At 37.2% G+C, this 20273-nt stretch overlaps 2 protein-coding genes across 2 annotated transcripts in view; one reads left to right on the top strand and one right to left on the bottom strand.

Annotated features, from left to right (window-relative positions):
- Positions 1-20273, bottom strand: part of LOC131430720 (sex-regulated protein janus-A-like) — a 428138-nt gene that overhangs the window by 148151 nt on the left and 259714 nt on the right. The window lies entirely within an intron of this gene.
- On the top strand, positions 2570-15463 carry LOC131430724 (uncharacterized). Its single transcript, XM_058595916.1, has 2 exons — positions 2570-3191; positions 3251-15463. The coding sequence occupies exons 1-2, from the start codon at positions 2720-2722 to the stop codon at positions 3361-3363; spliced, it is 585 nt and encodes a 194-aa protein (XP_058451899.1). The 5' UTR covers positions 2570-2719; the 3' UTR covers positions 3364-15463.

Here is a 20273-nt window from a genome sequence, read left to right as displayed (position 1 = left end):
TCGTGTCAAGATTTACAGTTCGTCATGTTTCTGAATATCTACTTATCGATTCGTCTCAAAACATGATCACTATTTCGCACTATTACACTACTATTGAATGCTTGATGACTTCATAATTAGTAATGTTCACTTGCCACTTGTTTAATTAACGATCGAAAACTTCAAAAACTACCCGACAAGCAATAAAAGTCTTCAAGAATATGAGATGAAAGTTTTTCACCTAGTTCACTTGATTGCGCTTTGTTTTCATCTCATTTGGTGTTGCAAAGTTGCCAAGTTTTCTCATAATGTTACAAAAAAAATTGTTTTTCTTCTTCAAATTATCATCAACAAGTATTTTTTTTGGTATCCCTGACATTAGTTTAATTATATTGTTGATATTTATATTTCAATAAAATTGTTTCGGATTCGAATATTGCCAGAAAGAGCGTGTTAAATACTAATGAAATAACCATTGTGGCAAATCTAGTAGCACTGGTTTCTTTCCGCTATATGTCACCATATCACTGTTAAATGTGTGTGTTTCATCCAGCCCGGTGGCAAGGATAGGGCACTCCAGCAAGTGCTACCGTAGCCAACATCTGGGGCATTTTGTGGGCAATCAGAGCGCTAAGAGTATGGTAAACAAACATTCGAGCGTTTCAATTCGAGTAAAATCTTAATTTACTTATCGTAGTGATGATATTCTGATCGATAATTTGCGGGGAAGTACTTTAAAGGGTACTGAATAAACAAGTAGTTTGTAATATCCAATTTTTTGTTAGCCATTTTTCTTCATTGTTTTGGTTTTTGCAGAATGATGCTGGCCACAGTTTCATGACGTCATAGCAGGGGGCTGGTTTCATCGGCTGTGCACAGAGATGCCAGATATTTTCATAGAAAATAAGTATATGCTCTATCTGTTTTCACCAATAAAATGAACCAGTTCAAATTGGTTTAAAATTTTAATAGAAATGTTTATCAGTGTTCATCATCAAATATTTGCACAAAAGATTTCCATTTTAACGTGTGATTTGTCCGTTGATTATTAAACTTTAAAAGAAGAACTGCAATCAAATACTAACAGATACTCAGAAAGAAAAGTCTAACTTTTCACTTCTCACTTTTTATGAACCTTTACAAACCTGTATTAAATTTAGAAAATCTGTATAAAATCTGTACTCTGATTTAAATCAGTATGCGAATGCAAAAATCTATACAATACAGATAAATATGTATAAATGGCATCCCTGGTTCTGCATTTTGTTTTTAGAAGGGCTAATGCCTAAATAGTAACAATTCTTTTTTTTGTTTTTTTTAAGTTCTTCAAATTAACTGCACAGTAAAATTTTAAATTTAAAACGAAAGGTAACGGAAACGATCCAAAAAATTTTGAACGTCGAAATGATTCCAAACTGTTTCTAAAAATCCCACTTGTACGCGGCGGGCAGATTTCCCCCCAGACGGCTAGCTATGTCTGCCAGACATTTTTGTCAGAATTCTTCCAGAATTCCGGCAAAAGTCTGGCAACAATGCAACAACCGTTTCTGGCAGAGAATTTCGCCTAGCGGTTACTAACGGTTCTGTTTCTGTCGGATTTTTGCCATACAAGATTGGCAGAACCGGTTTGAATCGGTTTTACATTATTAGCGCCTTGGTTTTATTTTTTTTAATAAAAAGTACATATGAAAGGCAAAAAGTTATTGCTTTTCATATATACTAATTATGGAAAATGGTAACATTACTTTCTCACTACCAAACATCCATATTTTAATCTCATTTACCTCGTCTCAAGATTTGTTTTTTTGTATGTACATGCGGGATTGTCGAATATCAAATGAAGTCGAATAAAAAAAGAAAACCAATTCCCAATGTGGAGCAAGGCGAAATGAGCAGAAATATGAAAAAATAGCAGTGATTTAGGTGGCTAAATCAAGTTTTTAAGGTAACGTCCTTACAAATGAGAAGAAATAGGGAGCCTGTACCCTACATTGATGCCTGATGTTGAATAATGCTGAAGACACTCTGTAAAACTGTAAAATCGCATTAACTTTTTGCGTTAACCAACGCTTGCTTTGATCAACCGGATCAAATTGAGTGATCGATGCAGAGCTGTAATTGTATGATATTCTTGCCTTTGCTTGCACATATCCTGACAATCTTTTAGAACACAACTAAAAACGTAAAAAACGTTGAATGACTTTTGTTGAGTTAATTGCATGTCTTGTTGTGGTTATTGCTCGTATTACAGTTATATAGTTAAGCCGATCCGACACCCATTGCCACCCTAGAGAGTTTCTACTGTTGTTAGGTAATGATGATCATTGTGGGCTATTAACTACATTACGCAATCTGCGAAACAACCTGAAGATTAATGTGTGGATAGTAACGTGAGATAGACAGATCTGCTAGTGATTATATTAATCCTGCTTAATTTGCTTCAATTAATTTTTCCCAAACCGTCTAAGATAAGTGTTTGACCGGTTGTTTCTTTTCTTTTCTCTTCTCTTCCAGATATTCATCAACTAATTCATCGCATAAGTTTGAACGATACTCTTTCATCGAGCAATATCAACATAATTCGTACTAGCTAGATATAAGCGCACCGCAATCGTACTTACACCGCTGCAATCATTTTTTTTTTTTGAAGCAAGCTACAGGCTGTCAACTCAACCAAATATTAAGTTATAGCACACCTAGAATAAGCAACACTTCCCCAACTTCCCCACAATCGGTCAACATGTTACCAAGCAACCAGCACCAGCATCCTTCGTCCCAGCACCAGCAAACGGTTTCCCAGTCGGAACAGCAACATCTGCTCAACACGGTAGGCATGAGTGGATCCTACACCGCAACATCGACCAGCTACAGCATGAGCTATCCGGTGGTAGCCGGGCATCATCTCAACGAAAACAATAATCTGGTGATGCATCCGTCATACGGAAAACCGGCGGCTCACGTTGCCCATCAACTGCCACCGGCATCGCTCATAACGCTGCAACCGGTTCCACTGGAGGCTCACCATTCGTCGCTGCATCATGTGTCCGGCCTGGCCCAGCAACCTTCGCACACCGTCACATCGTTGGCGCCACCATCGTTGTCACAGCAATCGATGGCCAGTATGTCACACTCATCACAGCAACCGTCCAGCTCGCAGTGTCCTTCCGGGATGATGAGTCATCAGTCGTCAATGAATGATCCGAATGGCAGTGGTAGGTATCCGGGTCACCGGTTGAACACGTAAGTGCAAGCGAACTCACTCTCGTTACAGCTGCGTCCGTTAAATTTAGCACTGGATCATCGCCGGATCTTAGTTCAGCTTCGGAACAGAATCACGCGCGGTTCGGAGCTAACCGAAGCGGTGCGGGAAATAGCAAAAACTGACAGATTTTTTTCTTCCAATAAAGAATGAAATGGACCAACACAAAAATTGTATATAGCGTTACTTTAAAGGTCCAATTTCAAGCTGCTGATACCGGCAGATTCTTTACTGGGAAAAAGGATCTCTCAGCTGCTGCCTCGGGTTACCGCTACGGTAAGCCTTGGAGGTTAGTAGAATATCGTGTTACCAAGCTGTTTTCCCCACCCGCTCGCTTAGCTCCTCCAAACCGACGGTCATGATTTTTGCGCTGGCAAACATCAGGTAGTGGTTCGGTTCCCAGGTAAGGCAACCCATCGAAGGGGCAGTAATTAGCAGTGACAGTCTGAAAGCAGTCCCAGCGCCCTTCAGCTGCAGAACAGCAGAACGAGTCTCTAACAAGCATTAACCGACTAACGTGGCTTGCATGCATGTACAGCTTCGAGTATCGTACCGACTGACCGACTAAACCCGACTAAACCCGACTTAACCGACGTGTTAACATTCCCCCAGAACCCCACTTAATGATTTCAGGTACCCACAGGAAGGCTTCAGTCCGTTATCAAAGACGGCCAAAAGGTCATTTACTGGCTGGAAACCGCTCCGAGTTGAGTTCAGTTTTAATTAGACGCGTAAAAGCTATATCCTTTCTCGATCTCTGCATTCGCAGTCCGAGCTGTTCGTGGAAACCGATTCGACTTCTGCGAAATGGTTTCGAAATTTGAAAGTGGGCTCCAGCCCAGTACAGTGCGGGTGCCCTGCGGCAAGATCGCAAATTAAACCTATTAGAAGAAACCCCCGATGGTTGATGATCGGTACGCACGGGAGGGAATCTAATGCCATAACGTGGTGCAGCTGCATTGGTCTGGCAGAGGTGCAGAAACTTTACGCAGTTCTTGGACGTTTATTATCGGGGCACGTCTTTGTGAGCATTTTTGCTGAAGATCGTCAATAAACACAGCCATTTTTACTCAATCACACAGCCTACTGAGTGGTTCGAGTGGTGACCACGCTCGCACCCACACGCACTCGAATACGCATATGGCCGGCTCGGGAGATTTCCCGGGTTGTTTCTTTTTCTTTTTTTTCGGTGGGGGCGCAAATAAAAGGGGAGACCCGCTAATTAGTCAATTTCGTTCACCGTTAGTGTGCCGCGAGCGAAGGCTGTCCATAATAAAAACGATACACTTCATCATATTGAATTGTGCCACGTCTCTGGACGGGCCATGGTTGCCCAGATCTCCGGTTTCCCCCTTCGGTCGGACGGACGGAGGCAGGGCACGGCAAAGGAAGGCCCAGGGATGGATGGAAATAGAAGCAGATCAGCAAGTTGTGCTGCTGAGCGAGCGAACGTAAAATTGTTTAGCAGGAAGCGAAGATGAAAATATAGACTGGGGCTTGGCCAGTGCTGGGGATGCAACGTGTCGCGGGGGTGTTGCCAAGCGGGGGAATAAAATAAACAAATGCTATAGAAAGCACCAACTCCACCGACCGACCGACCGGGATCGCGCGCGAGACTTGAGACATGAGTCTCTGCGGAGAACTGTGTGCGCTGTATTATGATCGTAAAAATTCCAAACTAACGGAATCCTATTTCCACTCCTCCGACGAAGGCGAAGGCTTGGTGGTGATTTCGAAAGGTTCTTCCTGGATCGGGGTAATAACAACCATCTCCGAAGTGGAGCACAGTCATGACGGGGCTGAAATTATCGCAGGCTTTTGTTGTTTATAGATTGGACTCGGGTTGGACGGCTGGCAGAAGTCAGCAGAATGAAAAAATAAAAAAACGATAGCCGCTGAATATTGCTAACCTGCACGGTTTTGCGGTGGCAATGGTGGAATTAAACGCATTTCTGTACAATAACACCTTAATGATTCATCACGATTTCTTGCGGATTGGCGTTCTAAGCGATCGTATTCCGCTGCAAGGATGGATTTAATTTTGCTTATTTTTTTTTTGCTTCTGCAACAAACTAAGCAAGTTGCACTGAGCGCTAGGTTAGAAAGCAGCACCGCGATGGTACAGATATGGGATCGACAAAAGCCTCACCCCGGTGATGCTTTCGGGATTTCTTACACGAAAGCAACAAAAAAAAAAACAGAAAAAATAACACCATTTTCCCGCTAACCGCGACGGAAAGCGTTAAATATTGCGGTAATTGAAGCACATAGACGCCAACGGGCCACGGCATTTTACCAGAGTGGAACTAATTTGCATAGGCTTCGTATCCAGAATCGGTTAGTAGCCGAAAGCCATGCGGCAGGAGTGATCGGTGATGCTTCAAAGAAATTACCAACCATCCAACGAACCAATCATCAGACAGTGTTCCAGTAAAAGTGCCGACCAGTAAATGAATGAATCACCACCGCTTCGAAGATCAATTGACGTGTTTTCTTCCAGGTCAACAAGCCGACCGTTTTGGGTGGCCAAGATCCGTAGCTCTGCTAATCTATCGGATCGATCGGATCAGTAGTGCCCGGCCAACTAACTAATTTAACTTCAAATTAACCCTTAATAATGGAATGCAATCGTAGAAAAGTTCAAAAAGCGGATTTTTGAATTCCAATCGACACGTGCCATCACACCACAACGGATTACCCGTTTTGGAAAGTTAATTTGCTCACTACTTACTTTTTTATCCATGTGCGATGTACGGTCAGTAACGGGGCTCGGATGAGCAATTTTCAAATTATTCTCTCTGGTTGAAGCTGCCAATGAAACACGCACACGTCAATAAAATATTCTGCCTCTTCTTGTTTTTATTTGTCTAATTTGACAGGTAAGCAGAAGTATTTTTTAGATCTCATCAAGATCACAGAGTATACTACAATACAGTTGGATCAAAGATAAACTCAATGTTACAATGTCCCATACGATCCATTGAAAAATTTGGGGCCAGTAATTGTGAACTGCTTAGTATTGACCTTTCGTTAATAAGCGTCGACTAGCTCCGACAAATGCCATTGAAACAAGAAAAACTAGAAAAGAAGCACACATCTGTTTACCTTCAGCACATAATAATTTCTTCCTTCAATGCTTCGTGCAACAAAATTGCTCAATATCGTTCATACTACATCAAGTTATAGTCATATTTTCCAACATAAACAAGCGTTGTCATAGTCACGATGCATGTTGCGATTAGACGCTTGTTGTTTTGCTTCAAAATCAGAGATGCCAGGTAAAAATTTCAAATATCTGCAGACAGGGTCTGTGAATCTGAAAAAAAATCTGCAGTCAGCAAATACGTCTTGCTGGCAGCAATTTCTCTATAAAGTATGACACGCAAAACTGACTTGGCGAGCAAAAAAAAAAGGTCGCGGAAATTTCAAAAGTCTGTAGATATAGACGAAAGTCTGCGAGAATTTTAAAAGTCTGCAAAAGTCTGCACAACAAAAAATGTCTGCAGCACTATACCCCAAATCTGCAGATTAACAGACAAATCTGCAGACCTGGCATCTCTGTTCAAAAGACTGAAACTGACAGTGAACCGAGCTCATCGACCCGCATACGCATGGCTGCCAGATCGCTGACTAAACGCTGGAAAAATATGGCTGGCAGACATTCTGGTGACCGACTGCCTTACCGCTGCCAGATATACAACTCAAACGATACAATCGTATCCACCAGGATTTTTCCACATTGAAATCTGTGACATTTGCAGCGAAGGTGAGAAGATGAAAACGCTCGGCTAACTTAGATACAGGCGACTTTGTTTTGTCAAATTGGATTTGACAACCGTCACTGAATCAATTTTGGTAGCGGTCTGGCGGCCATGGCTGCCCAGGTAGCCAAAACGCTATGCGGAGAGGGGTCCTATTCAAATGGTACATGAGAAATCACTTTACACTGAAAATCGAGTTTTTTTAGAAGAAATCATCCATTGTCGAGCTCTTCTATGAGCTACCCAAAATTGAGTCGGTGTTTACTCAAACTTTGACTTGATCGTGAAAAGTAGGTAGCGAACATTGCCAAAGTTCCCGTAACAACACATTGGGCAATCTTACACTGAACATAATTTGCACGCTAGCATCATGTGCAAAACAAGTGAAAAAACTGTTGATATTTAGTGGGAATCATGCGACGTTTATCTGAAAAGCACATCAAAACAAAAGATATATCGTTATTTCTATATTCTATATGAATTTCATATGAATGTCACATTGTTTTCAATTGAAACACATATAGATTTCAATTGAAATACGGTTGGCCGAATCAAGTGTTTTGCACATACATTTGTACTGCACTCATTTCCACTAGAAAATGAAGTGTTCAACACATGCAGCAAAACGATTCAACAGCAAAACACATCACATCCAAAGGAAAGACACATCAAAGCTAAGTGTATTTTTCACGAATCTTGAATCTTAGTGAACTTGTACATTAAATTTTAAAACATATCTCTTTGGTTTTGTATTGAAATGAAAAAGCATATTAAATAGAAGTGCTATTTACATATGCATCGATCGCGCAAATTTTTATCAGTGTACATTTATCTAAACATTGAGGTCATCACTCGTTACCTCAAAGGGCGGGTGAGTAATGTCACAGACATAACTGGAGGACGTGAATACGAATAAAAATTATAATCTTTCGCATAAGATGATTGTGTGAATTTTGCACCTTTAACTGCTTCGCTTCCAAAATTGTAACGGCGCATCTACACTAAAGATTGATTTATTCACAATTAAATTACGCGAAACAAATGAGAGTTCTCACAAAAAATAATAGCAAAATACAGAATTTCGATGTCGATTATTTCTTCTTGGATTGTCATATTTCAGTGAAAGGAACCATCAAAATAAACATTATAATAACTAATTAAACCATCAAAATGGTGTACAGGATTCATTTATGGTATTCAGAAGGGTCAAATTATGGAATTCTCTGCAATATTAGGCACTTTTGAGAGCATTTTTCTCGAATGCGAAGCATTCAAATACTGGCTTTATTTGCACTCGTTTTGTGCGAATTTTGCACTGCGAAAAGTGTACAAAGCTAATCAAATTATTCTAGTTTTGTACAAAATTGATGATTTTCATATCCTATTTACAAAGAAGCAATCTTTATAGTTCTTTAGCATTTGCAGCCACAAAAAGGGCTGATTTTGTATAATATTTCCCACCATTGTCCACTTTCTGTTGTGTTGTGAAAAGTACTAATCAAAATATTCTAGATTTGCACTAAACTGATGATTTCTATCTACGATTTGCAAAGTACCCAGGTGTCATTAGTTTTCTTCTTTGATGCTATTTTATTTATCGTTTATTTTACCCCGGCTTTAATCTTTTCGGTCGTTCGCCGGGGGCTCTTTGATACTCGTTGATACCGAACATTTCAGAAATCTTTAATTTTGGATTATTTGTGATTATGTCATACAACTGCAAATGTTTTCAGAAATTGATGATCATATTATCGATGGCATGCTGCAAAAATTATGTTGATACGTTAGATACAACAAGAAATATTCACGATCAAAAACTTATCACTCTCTCAGAGGGTAAAATTTGAAAAGGAGCCCCATAGAAAAGTAAGTCGTATTCACGACAAAATGCGAAGATGCACTTTAGTTGATTTTAGGTAGGTTTCGACCCAAAATTAGGTAGTGGCTAGTAAGAGTGTATCTTGAGTTTATCTTGGCGTTGGATGACGAACCCGATTTCCATAGTTTGAAATTTGGAACGTTTGAAATGATTCAAGCCCGCTTCTCATCTTCCAGAACATACGTGAAAAAAAATCACACGAAAGTTCAGTTTTACATTTTTCAGTTTGCTCAACGCCAATAAAAGTCATTTTCAATGACTCCAAATAGACGAAAATGACGAAAAATAAATGTCACTCTCAGTTCCGTATGTAAATTTTGAGGACGGAATCCATGTCCAGTCAACGACAAAATCGGAATAGTAGTTTCAAAATTTGTGTTCTTTCTTTCACTTACCCTTTCAGTCATTTTCGGTTTCCAGTGAAAATCGAATACCGTGCAGTATCAATATTCAACCAATGCTTGACCGAGAATCGAAAATGACTGTTGGGGCTCGTATTTATAAAGAGTGATTTTTTTCACTGGTATCTTTTTAGCAACTTGTTCAGTTTGGTCTACAATTTAATCATGAATCGTCTTTTGGTCTATGATTTAATCATGAATGTGCACTGGCAAAGTTGGAAGTAGATCCACTTTTTTAACGAAAAATTGTGTTCAGCGACAAAGCTCATTTCTGGTTGAATGGATACGTCAACAAGTGAAATTGCTGCGTCTGGAGTGGATACCAGCCAGAAGCATTGCAAGAGCTATCAATGCATCCCGAAACAGTTATGAACTTCGCCGCTGAACACAATTTTCTGATTAAAAAGTGGATCTTCTTCCAACTTTGCCAGTGCCCATTCATGATTAAATCATAGGCCGAACGACGATTCATGATTAAATAGTGGACTAAACTGAACAAGTTTGACAATGACACAAGACACGATTAACGCGTGATCTGTCGAAAGCAGTGTTGCCAAACAGATACTAGCAAAAAATCACCCTTTATTTTATTACTTGCACTACTGATCGTACGTGAGAATCAACAGTCATTCAAATTACGTCCTCGTCGAATGTTTTCAACAGCTTGTGCGATAAGCACTCACGTTTCGAATTGGATCTTGTACATGCTGATTCATATTTAAAACAATATATTTAACTCTATCGAGTCTTTTAGTCTTTGGACCATTTGGAGAATGTTTTTTACTTTTAGCTAGAATTTGACAGTCGTTGTCAAAAATAACCCTGCTCGAAAGCATAGTTGTTCTTGACACTGCGATTGTTATTTTCCGACACTGAAATAAAAAATCAAATTTCAGATCCTTTAGTAAAAATTTCTTCTGTGCAAACTCTTTCTACACTTTCAGTCAAAGAGAAAGATCCCTGTAAAAAGTTCCAATACATTGTTGAACGACGTACGTTTTTCTCGATGTTATTTTTTGAGAATTTTGCTACCTTTTCTGCTGTCAACCTGGAAACATGTGTCAGTAGTTGAAATGCGAAATGTATTTCATTTTCGCTTGAAAAACCAGAAACTCACCCCGGATAGTTTCATTAAACAAACGATTTTCACGAAACTGAGTTTGGTTCGCTTCGAACATACTCTGCTAAATCGTTAATGTTGGAGAAGCCTGGGACTAACACAGGGTAGTTTCATCAAACCAAACAATTTACAAGAAACTGAGTTAAATTTACACTTAGCTTAGGTATAAGAGTCCGCTTGGAAACTGACACGAACTTCAGTTCAATGGCATTGAAACTGTCATCAAACCAGAGCTACCAGGTAAAAATTTCAAATATTTTTAGATAGGGTTGTAAAAGTCCGTAAATACGAAAAGATGTCTGCGGGATTCATTTCTCTATAAAGCATTGAACACAAAAACTGGTTTGGCGAGCAAAAAAAAAAACAAAAAAGGCCATTTCAAAAGTCTATAAATTTTGACGAAAGTCGGCGCAAAACGCGATTTTTAAAAGTTTGCAACAAAAAATGTCTGCAGCACTATATAAGGAATCTGTAGATTACAGACAAATCTGCAGACCTGGCATCTCTGCTTCAAACAAACGGTTTCATCAAAGATAAACTCAAGATGGAATACTCTATGATTTTTCATATACCATTCAAATAGGACCCCTCGATGAAATCGGTTCACCGTCTGTTGCAGTACAATTCTTATTTAAAACAAAACAACAAGCGTCGAATCGCTACATGCGTCGTAGCTATGACATTTTTTGTTTATGTAGAATTAATTTTAAATTGCAATATGATAGAAATCGTAGTATTTTGCTGCATATCGAGTGGTTTTGAAACAGGAAAACAAAAATCAATAAGAATTATTGCTAAGAATCTGTTCAATTTGCAATATTCTTATCTTACGATGCATAAAAGTGAATGGATGTTACAACATATTTTGTGCGGTATGTTTACTTCTTTCCAAACTTGTATTGTTGCTATGGAATTTTACCGTCATTTTCAAATGCTTATCGACGCTTATTTACGAAGGGTCAACAAAATTACACTATTACTAGGTTCACTGGTTCACGATTACTGGTCCGATATTTTTCGATGGATTGTATGGGACATTGTAATCTTGAGTTTATCTTTGGTTTCATATCAGTTAGTGTGACAACTAGATTGGGTATTCCATCAAGCGCAGCCGACATGAGCAAAAAGGTCGAGTTAGCCTGTAAGGGCATGTTCAGGAGTGTTCTAGTTCTAGATGCATAATTTATGTCAGTTTTAAAATTTAAATCTAGAATTTATAACAAAATAAACTGGCAGCCCCAGCAGCGTTTTATCTGTGTTTCAAATATAGAAAAAAATAGAACTGCAGCGTATACCAATTTTAAATTTGACAGTAGAACTGTTCGAATTAATAAAACTAAAACGGCTTGCTGGGGATACGTTTGTTTCAGTTTTAGTTATATTATAGACCACTCATATGAATCTTGCAGCTGCTGAATTTGCTCTAAATCGCTTAAGAGCAAATTCAGTAGATGCAAGATTCATATGGGTGGTCTATAATATAACTAAAACTGAAACAAACGTATCCCCAGCAAGCCGTTTTAGTTTTATTAATTCGAACAGTTCTACTGTCAAATTTAAAATTGGTATACGCTGCAGTTCTATTTTTTTCTATATTTGAAACACAGATAAAACGCTGCTGGGGCTGCCAGTTTATTTTGTTATAATTTCTAGATATAAATTTTAAAACTGACATAAATTATGCATCTAGACCTAGAACACTCCTGAATATGCCCTAAATAGAAAATGAGTTTCAAATTTTAAAACTGTTATAAATAATTCATCCAAAAACAAGACCAATTTTCACAAAACTGAGTTGGGTTGGCACTTACCAGATTTGAAACTGACTCGAAGTTAAGTTCGATGGTTTTGAAACTAGGTTCGAAACTGGCTACAAACAAACGATTTGACAGTAGTAAGTATTTGGTTTGGTTCCAAGCGACGCCGACAGTAGCAAAAATATCCAACAAACCAACTCTGAACCGCTTGCTTTGTCTAAAAAGGAGCTAATTCTAATCATGGTATCGCATAAAAAACTTAAATAAATCGAAAAAAAAGTTACATACAACATCTTTTTAAATCGCATAAACGTCATAAATGTCACAAAAGGGTTGTGATTTAACGGGAACACACAAAGACACGAATCATGTGATCTCAATTTGTGTATCATCACTAACGAAATGGTTGCTTGTCTGGAAGCTTCTTCCCTCGAAAGTTTGCCTCCGTAAAGTTTCGTTCGGCGATTGACTGTCTGATGAGTTATTTGAGGCAAATATAAAATCCGATCAACGCAATTTCCAACCACATCCAGTTGCTTTTTTTTCAGTGCTGTGTGTGTCCGACCGTGCAAACGATCGCATTTTTGCTTGCAAAATCTCAAACGCGAAAATTTATGGTCCTTCTAGAGCTGCCCTAGAAACAGATTGTCTGAAAATGATCCTCGGTATAAATTTTTTCTGTCTCTTTCGTCTGTCTTTGAGACTTGCCGCAACCGAAATCCGTCCATCCTTCTTCATTGATTGAACGCAGGCGCCTTCAGGGCCCGGATTTCGTGGGAACCGCCTGCCATTTTCGGTAGGCGAAGGAAGCTCAAAGATGAATAATTGCGGCCGAGTTATCCGAAGCGTTCGGGAATTTTTACCCGTGAAATCGGTTGAAGGAATTTTTGTGATTTACAATCCGCCAGCGTCTACGGAAAGAATATCTTAAGATTTGATACATTCAAGTAAAAAGATTAAAAAAAACGAAAAAAAAAACAAAATAAAACATTCGGAGCCCTCTTTGAGATAATCTCGTGTATTTTGTACATAAAAGTAGCTTGTAGATAACCAAAATTAACATATTATCGATAGTATTTGTTTGGGTCGCGATCAATGAACGAAGTTCAGCCAGAAACAGCATCTTCGGTGAAACAGGAAAATATTTGTCATTCAGTAGAATACGGCAAGAGATATAGCTTCTCTCAAACAACATTTGTCAACGAACAAAATGGGCCTGAATGAGTGATAGCAACACTACTTTTCTATTGTTTGCTTTAAGTTTCGTCTTCGACTAATTATTGTGAAGCAGCTCTATATGAATCGCTAGTAACAACCTAGAGCCTCTGGTATGCTTTTTTAAGCACTGAAACCTAGCGTCTTCGTTGAAAAACGGAGTAGGCTAGCTATCCGTCCTTCGATTTTCGTGTTTAAGGTTTGGTAACACAACACAGGAAGTTTGTGCAAAATGTGCTTAATTTTGTGTTTAATTTATTTTCATCTTTGACTTATCCGTGCAAACCAGTTAGAATTCGGCTTGGTCTGTCCACAGATTTTAGTTACTAATTTTATTCTAAAGTTGGTTAAAAGTTATCCAGATTCGGGTAAAATTAGGCACTAATTTGCATTAATTGTACATAATTGTCTTTACGTCTCGGTAGTTGAACTGATTTGCACTGATGAGTCTAAGGCAAAATAGAAAAAAATACAAGCAAACTGGTGCCAAACTTCACCTAAATTCGGTTATTTAAACCTTCCAAACTACTTCTCTAAGAGTTTCTGAGCTGCAGCCAATTGCTACTGATTAATTCCATTGCTGTTGCCGTGACAGGAGCCTACGCTCGATGGCACATGCTGATTGTGCTTCTTCTGTTTCACCGCAAACCGATCCCCAATAGTTACCTATAAAGTCCGTCCATTGCAACAAGCAGCCTACAGATCGACAGAGAGGATGATAATAATTTATACCAAAAAACAAAAAAAAAAACGAGCCACACGGACCTTGCGAACTGAATTTAAAAAAATTACCCTTGATGGGCCACAATTGACTGGTTGGTTTCCGTTCCGGTCAACGAGGTGCTTTGGTTTTGTATCATCTGACACATATCTCGCTCGATGTGCGATTGTTCCCAAACTGACCAAGCCGCACAGTGGGACAGAAGGTGGTCTAAATTCAAAATGAAAGATTCCCATGCAAGAAAAACAAAGAATATTTCCTATTGCATTTTTGAATTTGACAGTCTAATCTTCTATGTCATTCAGAACACATATGTCAAAATTTGCTTGACCAAAATTTTCTTCATCAAAGTCACCGCAGATTTCCGAACCGGTCCACTGTTTGACGGTAGCAACGTGTATCGCGAAAAACTTCAAGCTGTCGGTACGATTAATTAGTATCGCAAAATGAATGTAAACTTAGTTTGTACCAACCAAATTTGTTCTCAAAAGCGGCAGCTGCCAAATAGGATGGCCGGTTCAGGCGACAGGAAGTTCATGTTCTTCATACCCTTCAAACACCCTGCGGCCTGAAGTTCCCGTCGTCTTTGAGCAGTGCAGGAGGAAAAATTGCATCTCTTCGGGGAACGTTGCCTCCAGTTCCCGCGGCTCACCTGTACGAAAAAAATACCGAGCCAACATGTGCAAGATGTACACCTTTTGTCTTTCAAGCAAGAGTGCTTCTCTGTTACTGCTGTTGCTGCTGCTGCCACGTTTTTCATTGGTAGCGTCATCGCAGCGGTGGTAGGATCTGGTAGGACTTTATTCTGGTTTTTGCGGTTTGCCGGTTGCCCTCTTCCTGATGATGACTGTGTTTCACATCAAGGTGCTGTTTCTGGACGATTTTATTTTGTGTGTGTGTGTTTCTGCCAAACTTGCGGTGAGTAAAAGGAAAAAAAGGAATTAACCTAACTGTTGTTTCGTGTTTTCTTTCGGTGCGATTTTTCTACCCCAAAAATTGTTCTTCGCCACCGAACCGAGCAAAACCGAGTTTGGCATGAAACATACATTCGGAAGGATAATCGGTTTGATGATGTTGCAGGAAATAATCGAAATATAATAACAAACTAACACGCTCATGTGCCCGTTCATTAGCGACTTAATTTAATTAAAATAAAGTAACACTGAAATTAATACCGAATTAACCATCCGCAAGGCAGCTGCATGTCGAATGTAATTAAAAAAGCTTCAGTAAACGTAATCCATTAACAGACACTCGTTAGCCAGACTGATTTGTCACTTTTGCAGCGAGCTGCCACCCAGATCGGATCCATTTGTGGTTGCATTTGAAGAAAGGCAACAACGAGAAAATGAGAAAACACAAAAGTGGAAAGGGCTCCGAATGTAGGACGTGACTTGTGCCTGTTTGCTGAATTTTACAATGTCAAATTGCACTTGTCCCGGCCTGCAGCCAAGAGCCGAATGTCGTCGAGCAGCGGAAAAAACTGGATGATCTGTAGAAGTGTCGTGATCGAATGAAGTGTGACATGTGACCAAGTGACAGTGCGAAGAGTAAAGTGAACGTTTAGTGAAAAGTAAAAGACCTCAATTTTCAGACGACGAACCCGAGAAAATAGCATGGGAAATCAACAACATTCAAATAGTATTTTTCTTTGACCGATGACAGCTCCTTTTAGTGTCTGTGCTTCTATTTTCTATCACATTCACTGGAGAATGAATAATCTTTTCACAACAATTATGATTTTATAGATTTTTAAGAGCAAATTCAGCAGCTGGAAATTTTATATGGGAGATGAGTAATAAAGTTTATAACAGAAACCTATCATATTCCTAAGTATGCTTAAAACAATCCACAGTGGTCCGAAACGGGAAATTAGCGAGACAAACATATTTTCACTATTATTTTTTTTTTAGTTGGTGTCTTCACAAAGAGCTGTTTGTAATCAACTTGCGCATCTTTTTATGTAAATAGTTTTTAGAGTGGTCCATGTTTGGATTGAAATATGGACTCTAACTTTTTTTATTGAATTTAAAAATAATTGCACTTTACAGGTGGCTCTTAAAAATCACTTTGTTCGTCCTAATTATTTTGTGAGCAGTTTTAAGAGAAAATAGTATATATTGCGAATAATTTTTCCCAACTAAGTTTTTCAATATAAGTTACTATTCAAAAGTTATGATTGTTTTCATAAAAAACCATTCAACCTTCTCACATCAATATTCAACAGATGCCTGTTCTATAAAAACTAATCGTATATGGTTTCTGAAAGGTCATAAAAAGGTCATCAAATAAGGAACGTTTGATGAAAAATCTGAGAAGGATGTTATTTTTTAACTCATTTAAATTAGTGTTCAAAGTGTCTAACACATCATTTATTCAAAAGATAATAAACAAGAAAACTACAGTCGAACATAAAATTTTCGCAATTTGAATTAATTTATTTCCAAAAAGATTGATTCGATTGATTTTGAATCCATTATTACATTTATCGCATCGTTAACACTCCAAATACCAAGCCTCAAAAAAAGTTGGAACGGTAACTTTGAGCTGTCATAGCGCAGCTGGAAAACTAATGAAAATTTGATTTTTCCCGTTCCAAGTTTTTTTACACGTCCAATATGCCCTATCTGCTTTCCAATTTTCTTTCCTTTGGCGTAAACGTCGCATAGAAAATATTGAATACTTCAACTTTACCGAGTCATAACTTTGTTGTTAGTCAACCGATCTTTAAAATTTGTTCACCATTGGAAAGGTACTACTTCCAGAAAAAAAATACACTGAAAAAAATGAAAAATAGGGTTATCTACCCAAAGTTATAATGAAAACTGTAGATAAATGACATAAGCAAAGATGAGACTTTTTACAATGATCGTAAATATCTCGAAATTCAAAGCGATGGCCTATATATTTTTTCACATCATTCGATTGCTAGTGATACCAGCTACAATTTTCGCTCAACTACCATTCCTGCACAATCAAAAGAAAACATTAAAAAATCGATGAATTTATAAATATATATGAATTTTTCATTTTTTTTACATGTTTGTATATAACTCAAAAACTAAAGCGATGACATGTACATTTTTTTGATTCAAAATATTGGAATCATTACCAGAAACAATGTATTGATGACCAAAATTATATATCCATTCAAAGAAGCTCAAGAAATTTGGTACAAATATAGCGAATTTCTATTATTGGCAAAATTTTGCAAACAAAATCAAATCAAAACTTTTGAATTCTATGACATATATTTTTTTATTATTTTCGTTGGAAATTTATTATAAACAAAATTTACAAAAAAAAACTGAAGCTTGGATTTCACTGAAAATTTTAAAAATTTTAGTAAATAACCTAAAACTCTAAAAATAGTATTTTGGTATTGGACAAACGATCAAAACAATTTTTATGCACAACACAAACGGAATTGATAACTACTAAAAGTAGTTTTCGTAAAATCTCAAAAAATCGGTAGAAGATCGAAAATTTCAAAATTTTTCATATAGGGTAACGGCTCCCTATTTCATCTGAGCTCCTATTTCCATCTCATCCCTTCACCTCATTACTTTGAACATGAATAATATTTTACAACCTACCTGAACCAAACATTGAAATGTTTTAAAATGATTATAAAAGCTATTGTCACACTTTCCTATTGAAAGAAACGGTTTTAAGTTCTTCGTTTATCGTTTTTTTCATTAAAAATAAACTCACTTTTCAATTTAGGACACATTTTCGTCTCAAGATTTACAGTTCGTCATGTTTCTGATTATCTACTAATCGATTCGTCTCAAAACATGATCACTTTTTCGCACAATTACACTACCATTGAATGCTGGATGACTTCATAATTAGTAATGTTCACTTGCCACTTGTTTAATTAACGATTTAAAACATCAAAAACTACCCGACAAACAATAAAAGTCTTTAAAAATATGAGATGAAAGTTTTTCACTTAGTTCACTTGATTGCGCTTTGTTTTCGTCTTATTTGGTTTTGCAAAGTTGCCAAGTTATCTCATATTGTTAAAAAAAATAAATTGTTTTTCTTCTTCAAATTATTATCAAAAAGTATGTTTTTGGTATCCGTGACATTAGTTTAATTATATTATCGATATTAATATTTAAATAAAGCTGTTTTGGCTTCGAATATTACCAGAAAGAGCGTGTTAAATACTAATGAAATAACCATTGTTGCAAATCTAGTAGCACTGGTTTCATTCCGCTATACGCCAACATAACGCTGTGAAGTGTGTGTGTGTGTTTCATCGGCTGTGCACAGAGATGCCAGATGTTTTCATAGAAAATATGTATTACTTTGCATATAAAGTCTATATCTGTTCTATCTGTTTTCACTAATAAAATGATGTTAAAAGATGCCCCATTAATTAGATAATTCAACGAGTAAATTATTTACCAATAATAATAATGTGGAAAAATCCTGGTGGGTACGGTTGTATCGTTTGAGTTGAATATATGGCAGCGGTGAGGCAGTCGGTCACCAGAATGTCTGCCAGCCATATTTTTCCAATTGGCGGCGTTTAGTCAGCCATCTGGCAGCCGCATACGCATGGGTGAGAGTGTAATAGTGGAATATTTTGTTTTTTTTTAAATAACTATTTATTGGAATATGAGTTAAAATTAAATTATTAAGATTTAAATCAATCTTTTCAGCCCTGTTATATATATATATATATATATATATATATATATATATATATATATATATATATATATATATATATATATATATATATATATATATATATATATATATATATATATATATATATATATATATATATATATATATATATATATATATATATATACATATTTGGTTATTACCATGAAGACATCATTTGCTTCCGCAATTCTGAGATTTTTGTGTAGGGAAAATTCTAAACCTACTTGTATTGTGTAATGGGGAAAAGGAACTTATATACTAACTTACTAACTAATACAGAGAGCGAATCGATTCAATTGAAGATTGCATCGATTTTTGTCGGAATTTGCTTATAATATTATGTGACATTGCATCTAATGGTTCTATATTTGTGAGTCTGTGTAACTCATTTGTACTAAACCAGGGAGGACGCTTCAGAATCATTTTCAGAATTTTATTCTGAATCCTTTGAAGCGTTTTCTTCCTGGTGGAACAACAGCTTGACCAAATTGGTACCGCATAAAGCATGGCTGGTCTGAAAATTTGTTTATTAATTAACAATTTGTTTTTTAGACAGAGCTTAGAATTTCTGTTTATAAGAGGATATAAACATTTAATATATTTATTACACTTTGCCTGGATTCCTTCAATGTGATCCTTGAAAGTGAGTTTTTTGTCATACGTTAAACCTAAGTATTTAGCTTGATCAGACCATGTCAATTCCAAGCCATTCAATTTGAGAATGTGATTATTGTTTGGTTTTAGAAAAGAAGCTCTTGGCTTGTGAGGAAAGATAATTAATTGCGTTTTTGCTGCATTTGGTTTAATTTTCCATTTTGACAGATAATCACTGAAAATATTTAAACTTCTTTGTAGGCGACTGCAGATCACTCTTAGATTTCTACCTGTGGCTAACAGACTTGTGTCGTCACAGAATAGCGATTTCTGACAACCAACGGGTAGATTTGGAAGATCAGAAGTGAAAATATTATACAAGATTGGAGCTACACTCGAACCCTGCGGAACACCGGCTCGTACGGGTTGCAATTCAGATTTACGATTCTGATAGCTAACCTGAAGAGTACGATCAGTTAAATAATTTTGAATCATTTTGATCAAATAAATAGGAAACTGGAAATCAGACATTTTTGCTATTAAACCTTTGTGCCAAACACTGTCGAATGCTTTTTCTATGTCTAGAAGAGCAACTCCAGTGGATAACCCAGAAGATTTATTTGATTTTATCATGTTCGTTACTCTGACAAGTTGATGAGTAGTTGAATGTTCATGACGAAATCCAAACTGCTCTGGTAAAAAAATTGAATTCTCATTTATATGAGTCATCATTCTTAACAAGATAATTTTTTCAAAAAGTTTACTGATAGAAGAAAGTAAGCTAATTGGGCGATAACTTGATGTTTCTGCTGGGTTTTTATCAGGTTTTAGGATAGGAATTACTTTAGCGTTTTTCCATCTTTTTGGGAAGTAAGCTAATGAAAAACACTTGTTGAAAATT

Source organism: Malaya genurostris, chromosome 2, assembly GCF_030247185.1.
Source record: "Malaya genurostris strain Urasoe2022 chromosome 2, Malgen_1.1, whole genome shotgun sequence".
Classification (NCBI taxonomy): Eukaryota; Metazoa; Arthropoda; class Insecta; order Diptera; family Culicidae; genus Malaya; species Malaya genurostris.
The sequence above is the reverse complement of the archived record's forward strand: the minus strand, read 5'-3'. Positions and strand labels throughout refer to the sequence as shown.